The 12532-nt window shown below is 34.0% G+C and overlaps 1 protein-coding gene across 1 annotated transcript; it reads right to left on the reverse strand.

Moving 5' to 3' along the window:
* Positions 1 to 4701: 4701 nt before the first annotated feature.
* Positions 4702 to 12128, reverse strand: LOC143603161 (disease resistance protein Roq1-like). Its single transcript, XM_077080049.1, has 7 exons — positions 11764 to 12128; positions 10417 to 11524; positions 10043 to 10330; positions 9516 to 9948; positions 5529 to 5566; positions 5109 to 5423; positions 4702 to 5025 (listed from the first exon to the last, which is right to left on the reverse strand). Exons 1-7 carry the CDS (start codon positions 12126 to 12128, stop codon positions 4702 to 4704), a joined length of 2871 nt encoding a protein of 956 aa, XP_076936164.1.
* Positions 12129 to 12532: the final 404 nt, after the last annotated feature.

The raw sequence follows: 12532 nt of genomic DNA on the forward strand, positions 1-12532 counted from the left end.
GTGCTAAATTAATAATTCGCTAAAATTATAAGATAATACATTTTTGATAATTTCTTTAGACCCCATATAAAATATAAATTAATAATTCCTTATATATAGCATATTACATGAATGATTTATGAAGGTTTCTTGAAAAATAACTCAATTGTCTTTTGTTTTTTGTTGAAATCAATTTCCCCTAGAATCTCATCTCTAATTTTCCTTAGCATGGTAAGAACTTCTGGTGTTGTTTTCTCATAGCTCAACAAGAAATTGTTCAATGTGATTGCCGCTTTAATAGCTTCGTTTCGCGAAGGGGGCTCCATTGTAGAACTTTCATCATCTTCTTCATCGATATCATCTTTATTAATTCCAATAACGCTTTCAATAATTTCTTCATCAGTCAACAACTGTGCAACTACATTTTCTTCTGGGTGAGTCAGAACATCTTCGACATCCATTGCATTGCGATAACCCAACTCTTTAATAAGGTGGGAGATTGAAGGTTTCTTTCAAATTGGGTCGTTCATTTGATATACATGCATTGTATACAATAATTAAGTGGAAGCGTGAAAGGTGTTTGTAAACTAAGTATTCTACTATAAGTTAATAAAATATTAATTAACATATAAATTATTAATTATTAATTTATCGATTAATTAATAACTCTTTTAATTAATAAATTTTGGTGGTCCCAAGTGTATTATTTTATAGAGTTTCTATTGTATGATATATCTATACAACACTAGTTATGACTATATAACATTTGAAAGTGTGCCTACCCTATATTAGTTTTGCCTACAGTACATTTGAAATATCTACACAACATTAGTTATGACTATACAACATTTGAAAGTAAGCCTACATTACATTAGTTTTTCCAAGACTATAAACTATACAAAATTTGAAAGTGAGCGTACACTAGATTACGTAACTTTATCGACATTACATAAGATAAACCTACACTGCATTAGTTGATTAAAATCAAACAAAAAAAAACACTTTACATTAGAGATCAAATAAAAAAATTAATTAGCCATGTATTAGAATAAAATGATTTTAGATCAAATGGATTTTAATTGTTCAAATTTTAGATGAAATAATAATAATAATAACAACAACTACTTATCAGTAACTTAACATTAATTAAACCATTAATGAGTATGAGTTACAAAACAAAACATTTTATATTTTACTAACATACCCTTTTATTTAAATAATAAGAAATTAAAAAAGAAATCATATGATTGGTTATAATCTCTTCTCACACTTCTCGTATTAAGAAACACTTTTGAAATGAACCAATTATATATATATATATATAATATATATATATATTACTATATATAATATTTATCTTACTTATTTGAAAATCAAAAATAAATGCGAATAATAATAATAATAGTAATAATATAATCATAAAAATAATCATAGTAATAACTAAACTAATAATATTTTACTTATAGTTATACTTAAAACCCTATCGAATCCCAAATCCGTCATAAGTCTTTTAATTATTTCGTTTATAATTAATTATTATTATCGTTAATAATTAGGAACTTTTGCCGACGTATCCCGAGGAGCTCAACCATTTTTATCTTAATTTTTTATCGCCAACTCGTCTTCGTTAATCCACTCGTTAAGGTGAGTAATCACTACCCCTTTTTTTACTGTTTTATATTTTGGGGGCGTTATGTGTTCGCAACTCAATTATTTTACTTTTCACACTACAATTCTATTATTTGCGTTTATATGATATTGCTCAATTAGTTATACGTGAGAATGTGACTATGTGTTTATTTACGAGTTATGGTTGTTGGCATCTCAGCCTCATCCTCATTAGTATAATCATACGCCGCCGGAGTAACTCTACCCGTTTTGGACGAAGGGAAATGACTTTTATTTTTGTTGTTACACTAGTTGTAGTAATTCATGTTTATCGCAAGGAATTGTCATTTTCAATTATTATATATATGGACCTTAGGTTGCATGTCGAATAAAGATTTATTTTTGTTTTAAAGATTTAAGTATAATGTTATTTTCTTTTGAGACAATGTCAGGTTTTTGTGTACTTGATTCATTTATGAAATAAATAATTTAGATATCGACACTTGTAATTTACTTCGTGTCTTTTGAGCTATGATGCAAATTATGTCGCACCTCGACATGTTGTATCGTAGATTGGGGTGTGACAAGTATTAATTAAATATACATACATATGAAATAAAGACAATCTTGAGCATTCGAAATAAAGCTCAAAACAATTCAAGCTTGAGCTCTTGCAAGTTGAACGAGCCAAGCACGGGCTTTACTCGTTTACGCCCGTGTATTTGAGGGGCGTAATGGTCAATTCAGTTCGGACAGATAGTCAAACAAAGAGCCTACTATGACGAAATAGGCGGAGTATAAACCATGATCGGCTCAATTATTTGCCCGAAAACTAAAATACTATCACCCGCACCTTTCGCAACAAGACAATGAGAATATGCATCTAGTGCCACCTCTTGTGACGAAAGTTATGAAATGACTGATAACCCCCGCCGACCAAACCCAAATATCCCATCAACTACTTAGGTGCTGTTTGTTTTTGCAGACATAAACTGTCTGCAAGCTGATTTCATCTGTTTTCATGTCTGCAACTGAAGATGTGGTCTGAAGATCTGCAAGCTGAAAATATAAGACTGTTTGTTTTTATAAGCTGATACTGTCTGCATAAACTGAAAATATGTAACTGTCAAACTTATCTCACAAGATAGAAGTCATTTATTCAAGTTACATAGAAAATATAATAATAAAACCAAGTTTAAAAACACAAATAGTGAAATAAACTCAAAGTACATTATTTTGCATTAATTCTTGTGCTATCTGATCTCGAAGTTGACTCATGAATTCACGGTCCGCTGCACTTCCATGTCGATCTACTTCTTCTTCACCACCATCTTGTGCATGTTCATCTCCATCTTGAAGGCGTACATTTGGGTGATCATATTCATCAAAAAGTTCATCACTTAAGCCCTCTTTCCGTATAAAATTGTGAAGCGTAAAACATGCAATCGTAACATTTCGTTGTGTAAGCAATGAGAATGGGGCCATTTTTTTTAATATTGGAAAACGTGCCTTTAATACCCCATAAGAACGTTCAATAACATTTCTAAGTTTTGCATGTGCGTGGTTGAATTTTTCTTTGTCGGTCAATGCACGATTTCGGCGAAAATCTCCAAGCCAATACCTCACATTTCGATATGGTGCCATAAATCCACGAATGTGTGCATACGCAGCATCACATAGATAATATTTATCTAAAATAGACAATACACGCATCATCTTAAAACTATGTATGTAATATAAATAATAAAGTTGAGATCGTAAATATATACCCGGAGGAGGAAGTGGAAATGGTGCATTAGCATTTGTTAAAGATTCAGACAATATTCTAGAATCATGTGCTACTCCTTCCCATCCGGCCACGAGAAAAGTAAATACCATGTTGAAGTCACATATGGCCAAAACATTTTGATAACACTCGCCTTTTCCTCTTCCTCTATACAAATGTTGTTTCTGAACAGGGACAATAGCATGTATCAAAGTTCCATCAAGTGCACCAATCGCTCCCTATATATAATTTAATTGTTAATAATATACATGGAAAGAAATCACAATAGAACTTGTATAATGTACCTTAAAAACTCGTCGTAATCTCTTATTACGCCCTGGAATATCTGGATTAGGATTAAAAGATGTTGGTACTATAACCTCTTTAGCAAACTCCATCATTGTTGCCAATACTTCATGAAAATAATTATGAATTGTTTGTTTCGAGTGTTGAAATCTACGCTTAATAACCGAAAAACGTTGATTGTGACCAATCATCATCAAAAACATAGCCATTTTTTCTTCAAGGGAGATGTGTTTGCTATCTTTTAACCAACCTTTTACTCTAAAATGTGTGCAAAGTCGAACAAATGAATCACGTGACATACGTAGGAGTTCAATGCATTGTCTATCATTCCCTTGCAACAACTCTAAAGTAAAATGGTGTCCGGACATAACCGAAGTGTTATCTCTTTTTCTTTTGGGATTTCTCGGCCAAAAGTATCGAAGATATAAGAACATCACAATGAGGAGCAATAACTTTTGATTATAATCCATGATAAACCTGTCGAAAACAAGCAAAAATAACTGTCAAAAAACTGCACAAAAAACTGCTCAAAACCTGCAGCAATTTGCTGTAAAAAACAGCTCAAAAACTACACACAAACAGCAGCAAAACAGCTCTAAAACAGCCCAAAAACAAGGGATACATATAAAAAACAGCTTCAGTTTGCCAAACTACTGCCAAACTACCAATACAATACACATAACGGTGTCAACTTACATAATTGTTCAAAATACAAAGCAAATAACGGTTCACATAATACGAATCACATAACATGAATCACACCAAAAAAACAAATACCGACATCCCTCCCTACTTGAACATCCCTAATGTCGTCCCGGTCATCTTAATCCACCCTTTCAACACCTCAGGGTCTGATGGCAATGTCATCCATGCCTGTCTCATTTGTAAAGATTGACCAAAAATGTTAAATGCTGCCAAAAACAAGGGATCTATAGGCTCTAAGCCAACTAATTTCAACTTCTCATAACATTCGTCAATTGATGGTCCTTCCATGCTTTTCACCATATGCTTGAGTGCTTGTTGCATATCTTTAGCCAAATCATCTAGGGTAATGGTGGTCTTAGAGGTTTTAGCCTTTTTGTTGGGCCTAGCTTCATATCATTAGATGTTTGAGCCTTATTATTGGTAGGAACTTCATCACCATTTTGAAAACTTTGTTCATGAGAGTCTCCATCATCATTTTCTAGATTATGAAAGCTACCATCTTGTATCTGAAGTGTTTGGACATGTGGGGATGATGAAACTCCAGATGTTTGAGTAGATGTCCATTGATTACCACCTGTAGCACTAAGCCCTTCAAACACAGCTATGTGAAGGTCAAGATGAGGCAACGGGCGCGTTTTTAATGACATTGCCCTCGGGTGACCCTGCGCCAAATTAATAGGAACTATAATAAATACTTTTCACTTTAACATATGACATAATACTGGAAACCTAAACAAATGCACACCTTCTTAAAATCTTCCCATTCCTGAGGCGTTAAAGTGAACATATTTGTTTCTGGGTTGTATAGATTTCCAGTCTTGTTTCTCAAATAGCACCATCCTACATATTTTGATTTCATAGTATCAAAAGCATTTCTAATTTGCTTTTGAGTCAAATCCATGTGAAATTGTTCCTTGAGTTTCTTCCCTACTATAACCCAAGACTCCCTGCACAAGCTTTGTCCATTTCTACCTATCCTCCCTATTTCTTCAAGACATGTTTCTAATAAGCATTTAACAGCCTCATCCGTCCATTGTTGTCGACCATCATTAGTTTCCATCTAGAATTAAATCACACATAACATACAAGACAAACTGCTCTAATAAACAACACAAAACAGCTCAAAAAACTGCACAAAACATGCAGCAAAACTGCTCTAATAAACAGCACAAAATAGCTCAAAAAACAACATAACAAACTTGCCTGAACAAAAGCAATCGAATAAATAAAAATCCAACAAACAAATATGAATCAACAGATGCTAGTTTCGTATTTGAACCTAAACCCGACCCCCCCTTGTTTGATTTTGATGGTGTTGCGTGTGTGTTTAGGGTTTTTCAATTGTGCGCCACAAAACCACACTATACATATACATAGCCCTGATTATCTCTCAGTTTAGGGTTTTGTTTTTCAATCAACACCATGGGAGGGGCTGGTCGGAGGAGAAGAGGGAGGTACCTGGTCGGAGGAGAAGAGGGAGGTCACCGGAAAAATGATCGGAGGAGGAGGAGGAGCGCCGTCTGATGTTGTGTGCGTATATGAGGGAGTAGGGTTTTGTGAAGATGTTATAAGAATGAGATCATGTCTTATTTTTGAAGAGGAAATAAGATGTGTTCAGATCTGTTTAAAAAAAAAACAAACAGTCTTCAAGGGTGACGTCTGCGCGCCTGCAGACATAAGCTCCCTTGAAGATGTTTGAAGAAAAAACAAACACCCCCTTAATCATATTTGGTCAAATATCTAGCTTGACTCATATTACATTTGTTCACAAGTCAACTAAGTTTTTGCAACAAATTTTAAAACTCATTAACGAATATAATAACAAAATTGTTATCGTTTATTAGGTATCAACTTGCCCGAATGTCATATATGCTGAAGCATTAGTTTAGATTAAAATGACATTAGATAAAGATTAATACGTTATCTATATCATATATAAAGCAGGTGTTATAAACCTGTTAAATTTTATGACATACCAAAAAATTTGCTTTATGTACAACATAATACATCAAAAACATGAAAATTATGGGGAATTAAGTCTTTACTCACAAATATTATTTATGTAAACTAATTCTTTCAAAATATACTTACAACTTTGGCCTCTCAATTTAACTATTTTTTTTATAAATTTAAATAATAGTTATACATATGCCTCCTAATTCAAAACCAACTACCCCCTTGACCTTTTAATGACTATAACTTTTTTACACGTTAATATATTTTTTTAAATAACATCATAAAAACGAGTATTTTATTCTCTTTAATTTGAGTACGATATTGCTATAATTTTTTAGTTTTAAAAAGCTAACATGTTACGTGATTACCGTTTAGAACCGGTTACAGGTCGAGTCGGGCGAGCTCAGGTCATTGTAAAAGTGGATTAGGGTAGGAACGAGTCGATACAAAAGAAATAGTTAATTTGGTTCGGGTCAAGTAGAAAGGGGCAGCTCATAACACCGTCGAGATGAAACATGTTTGGGGCCAAAACAGGTTGGTTAAAAACAATTATTTATTTAAAAATTACTATATATTTCAGGTTTGATTCTTTATTTTCGTCACCGTTTACGTAGATACCGTTGTTTACATGTACCAGGGCCGATAAACGCGTGTCCAGCACCATGTAACGCACATAACCCAATCTTGGTAAGCGCTCAACCCCTCACCCTGCACCGGTAATCGGCATGAATTACATGCGTGGTGTTGGTTAAGCATCTTTTAATGTTGGTAACATGCATCCCGGTCCGGTTACGCGCGTTCAATCTTCGACTACACGCAACTAGCTTATGGTTACGTCGTCACTGTCATCAGGTGACGTATGTACCGACACAGACTATGCGTTCAATGTCGAGTTGCGCGTGCCCCACTGAATCACGTACTCACCCAGCAGGTATAGATAAAACAATTGATTATTTGTTTTAGTAATTAAGCCCGCTTTTTCGATGGTTTTAAAATATAGAACGTTAATTTAACGTACAGCACAGGTTATATACGAAACCCATTTAATTTCCGTAACTCTTTTGTGGTAAATCACAAGATCCACGAAACCCATTTAGTTTTTGTATAACAAAACAATCCAAAATATTTCTTATAGATTATTTTTTTTTTAAAATTAGTCACTATTCTGTTAAAATGTTTGCTAACATAACGTACGCAAATCTGATGTGGAATTTCTTAATTAAATATATTCTTTTTTGTATTTACGGCCCACGCTACCCGGCCCTCAACTTTCTTGGCGAAATATATTTTTAATGCAACAAGTAATTGCACCCGCGCTTTGCAACGGAGCGGGTTAAATGCATTATATGTTCAAAAGGCTAGCGTGCATTGTGGCGAGTACGCGACGGTAAGTCGGTCGGTATCAATTTGATGTGTTACAGTAAAAGTATTATGACAAAAGTTTATTACCAAAGTTGAATGGACTAAAAAGTAAATATGTAAGGGTAAAAAATTCATTACCAGAGTTGATGAGCCAAAAAGAAACTATTTGAAACAAACGTTGAGGGGTCAAAAAGTATATATGTAAAATTTGTGTGGCAATTCAAAAGCTATCGTGCGTTGTGATTAGCACACGACGGGAGACATGTCGGTCAATGAAACATGGAAAACAAAAGTTGAGATGGGGGGGGACGTATAGTTGTGAAAACTTAAATTTGAAGGACCAAAAATATATATATTTATGAAACTTAAAATCAAGGACTAAAAATGTATATTTTTCAAACTATATGAAAAACTATTATAAATTAATATGGTTATGTGAACATAAATGATATTAAAATTAAAGTTGAAAATGAATTTGTAGTAACTACCTATATTGAAAGTATAGATGCAATAGACATGTGAAAATCTAATTGGTTTATCTAATGAATAATGAAATTTGTGAGATAACAACGTTTTGGTTTTAATATATATATATATTTAGCTCACACTACCTCTCAACTTTTCTTCTAGAATGTCATTGTTTAATAGATAAGTTACATTCTTTATCTATGTTTAATATTTTATATTTACCCCATTAAAAGAGTAATGGTTCATCGTTCATCAGTTTTAGCTTGTTTAAAGAATGAAAATTTAACTGCCCAATCAGTTTTCAAGCATTTTATTTTTTATTTTTGGTGCCAATCAACCTATAAAAACTAAACTAATCTAGCAAGGCAATGACATCTTGTTTCACATATGTAAGGTTGATACTTCTGTAGTGTGTTGAGTTAGAAGCCGCTAGCAGGTCGTGTCCGAGTCAATAAAAGAATTCTCATTTTCGTATTGACCTATTTTTTACATTGCTTAATTTTGTCATGTTCGGTTATATCGCTTAATTCCTATAGGTGTTTTCTGACATCTTGTAAACGACCAAAATTATGTGACTTTAATTTCAGAAATCCATACCCTACTTCTTTAGCTTGGATGTAAATCTAAATTAAACGTGCAATTATCACACAAACAATACAAATCTGTGTACACTGGTACCAGTAATTAAAATTTAAAACACACTAAGATCACAACCATAAACATTCATATACCCGCACATTCAAAAGTACAAAAACAGAAGAAGTAATGTGAGGCTTCTTACATCAATTGTTTTAACATCAGTTTATACAGGACACTCAGTTTAAGAAAGCATACCTTGATATTACCAAAACTCGGCCGATTTGGGGAAAACCATAACAAGGCACCTGAAAGGATGTATTCCTTGAACATCTACTGATCCTTAGTTGTGCTTCAACATCGATAGCCTGAAAGAATATCAAATCATGCGCTTGAAGATCAGTGGCTTACACTTGTCAACAATGCCTCCTTCCATCAATATTACTCTACAACCAGCTACTTCAAGATTCAAATCAAAATAAGAATAATAGAATACCTGCTATCCATGGGTATACGAAGCAGGAGGCCGTATAGCTTGAGATTCCTATCAAGGATGTAAAACCATATGACTCAAGTTGCCCTCTCGACCCAACAATTTGCAGACCTTTCAATTGGACAATGCTCTGCGGAAGATGCCTTACTCCTGCACCTTCTATATTCAACACTTTCAAGCATTCTAAACGTCCAAGTTCCTCTGGCAATTCCTTAACTAGTATACAGTAGGGAAGATGAAAATATTTTAGACATTTCATCTTACAGATGCTGCTGGGAGTATCTCGTAAGGATATACAATTTGTTAGGTGTAACTCCTCTAAACACTCCAATCTGTCAAGATCCTCAGGTAACTGCTCAAGAAGGAAGCATGATTTAAGTTCTAGATATTTAAGATGTTTCAACATACAAATGCTATCCGGAAGATGCTTAATCTCTTCCATCCACAAAGATAGCTTTGGAAGTTGAACTGGCAGGTGAAATTCTACAAACTCATTACATTCTTCAAGATATAACTCCTCAAGATTTGGAATCAGCCCAAGGTTAAGTTTAGTCAACTTAGGACAACCAAGGACAAGGAATTCGAGCTTTTGGCATTCCACAGAAACGTGCAGTTCTTTGAAATCATTACATTCTCTAAGATATAACTCCTCAAGATTTGGAGTCATCCCAAGGTCAAGGTTACTCAACTTAGAACCACTAAGGTTGAGGAATCTGAGTTTGTTAAGAACCTATTATAAGAAAAGAGAAAGGATGAATATCAATCTAATGAGAAAATACAGCATTATAATGTAATACAAAACAACCAACCATATATTATTCTACCTTTCTTTCTCCTCCTTCCCAGAGTTGACATATATTGCCTTGAACCATTGCGAGGTAAGCGAGTTTATTTGCTTGAAATGTGTTAGGTAAACACCCAAGAGGGTACCCAGGCCAATGTAGAGATTGTAAAGTATTTGGTAAGTATGGGATAACATCATCAGTTTCCCATTTTCTATATTCATTCTCCACGTAAAGTAACCTTAGTTTCTTCATCTTTCTAAGACCTTTCATAACAATGGCTAGATCTAAATCCAGACCCTCCAGTTTTATACTTCTTGCTTCAGAATCCTGTAAATAAAAAAGCTGACATGTAACTTTGTGATACAAATAAAAATGTGTTTGTTTTCCTTCTTACAAATAATCTTGATCCTTACCAATTCACGAACCAAAATCATTTCAATATCTTCTCTAATCCATCGGCTACGTTCAGTACAATCAATAAAGTTCTCACTACGAACAATATTCCAACCCATATGCATTATAAGATCATGCATCTCAAACTTGTCATCATCAAATATAGTTATCAAAGAATTCTGCTCAAGAATTTTTAAACCAATTTTAGCATTAAATCCACTGCCTTCAAGTATTTTGATTGCTTCCGACACCTTTTCACCTTTCAATATGCATGCAACATCTAAAAATATTTCTTTATGATAATCATCTAGATCATCATAGCTTAGTTCCAATCCTTTAAAATCTTCTTGGTACGGAATGGTTCTTAGTCTATTTATTGCATCCAACCAATAAATCTTAGTTCTACCACAAAGATATGTGCCCAAAACTTTGATTGTTAAGGGAAAACCACCAGCACAACTCACAACTTTTCGTGATAGCTCTTCATACTCTTGAACTGCAATCTCACTCCGGAAAGCGCACCTATTGAAGAGGCTAACTGCCTCTTCGCCTGATAGTGGATTGACACAATGAATATGCTCACTATAAACTCTGTGACTCTTCAACAGATGCATATCTCTTGTGGTGATGACGATTCTACTTCCTGGCCCGAACCAAGTAAGCTCACCTGCTAACGCCTCAAGCTGGTTTATATGATCCACATCATCTAGAACAACAAGAGCCTTTCGACTACCCATTATTGTCTTCATCTTATGCATCCCTTCATAGACACTTCTTTGAACAATATTTTTATCATTTAACACATCAGAAATGACATGTTTTTGCAATATCGTCAAACCAGATAAAGAGCGTCTTGAAACTTCTCTAACATTTTGAACAAAGCTTTTACCTTCAAACCAAATGGATATATGATCAAAAACAGCTCTCGCCAAAGTGGTCTTCCCAATACCTCCCCTACCGAAGATCCCTATCATTCGAACATCATCAGAACTAGTTTCTAAAGATGAAACTAGATTCTTTACCCAAGTCTCCATGCCTACTAAGTCCTTACCAACACTCCTACTGATGAAATGTGGTTGTAGAAAAATGCCTTCAACTATTTTTTGGATAAATTTAGCTTGTTCATGCCTATGTGTTCAGAAAGATTCAATTAGATTACTCAAAAGCCCACATGAACACGTCACTATGATCTGGAACATACGGTCATATATACTCATGCTTGATGTTCAGTATTTCAACATAACTCAAGTTTAAGTTAAAATTTGGCAATTAAACATGATAATGCATGTATGTCCTATTCTAAAACAGATTGCAAAGAAACAAAATTAAGGAATATAGGGAAAAAAACAAAAAGAAGAAGAAATTACCCATCAAAAGAAGTCTTCCACTCCCACCCATCAAGATCGGCTGCTTTTTTCAGAGCATCTCTCCATCTCCCAGCAGCCTCTTCATTTTGAAGTTTGGCGAAGGCTTTACCGACTGCCCCATCTTGGTAACGGACTTCGGTGGGTTCCACGTCATAGAAGACGGGGAAAGCAGTCTGCTCTATCGTCTTGTGGCACTCCATTATCTCTACGAGCTCATCTAAGCACCAAGATGAAGACGTGTAGTTCTTGGATAAAACAATGATGTGAAATTTCGAGTCTTGAATGGATCTGATGAGCTCATCACTGATCCTTTTCCCTTTCTCGATTCTATTGACATCATTGTAGGTGCAGATGCCGCTCAGCATCGTGGATATTATCAACAAAGATCAAGTCTTCAACCATGAAACTCAAAAATGCATCGAACTTGAAACCCTTTTGAATGGATGAAGTTGAAGTAGATGTCATTGAGTGTATAATTCAATGATCTAATAAAAAGAAATCTTTATTTTGGGAAATTTGTATGAGCTGATTGCAAATAAACTTGACTTGTATATGTTTGGAAAACTGTTCAATTATGTGAGGAGGCAAGTCTCTTAGTTGGTCAAAATGCAAATTTGATTTTTGAAAATAAAATTTTTAAATTGCACAAGTGACATATAATTATATATTAAAAGTTAGGTAACCAATTATTAATTATAACAATTTAATAAATACCAAGTCTGACAAACAAATTTATTATTAATAATTTAAAATAGTTCTTTTGTTAATA

Source organism: Bidens hawaiensis, unplaced genomic scaffold (genome assembly GCF_021521415.1).
Source record: "Bidens hawaiensis isolate Kalapana, Puna unplaced genomic scaffold, B.hawaiensis_p1.1 tig00060897_1, whole genome shotgun sequence".
Classification (NCBI taxonomy): domain Eukaryota; kingdom Viridiplantae; phylum Streptophyta; class Magnoliopsida; order Asterales; family Asteraceae; genus Bidens; species Bidens hawaiensis.

Excerpts from the sequence above, each read along its gene's own strand:
- LOC143603161 (XM_077080049.1), bottom strand. The coding sequence starts at position 12,128 with ATGCTGAGCGGCATCTGCACCTACAATGATGTCAATAGAATCGAGAAA. Across the intron at positions 9,949-10,042 it reads GGGAAGGAGGAGAAAGAAAG|GTTCTTAACAAACTCAGATT; the intron begins GTAGAATAATAT and ends TTCTTATAATAG. Across the intron at positions 5,567-9,515 it reads GGAGTTACACCTAACAAATT|GCAAGTTTGTTATGTTGTTT; the intron begins GTATATCCTTAC and ends GCTTTTGTTCAG.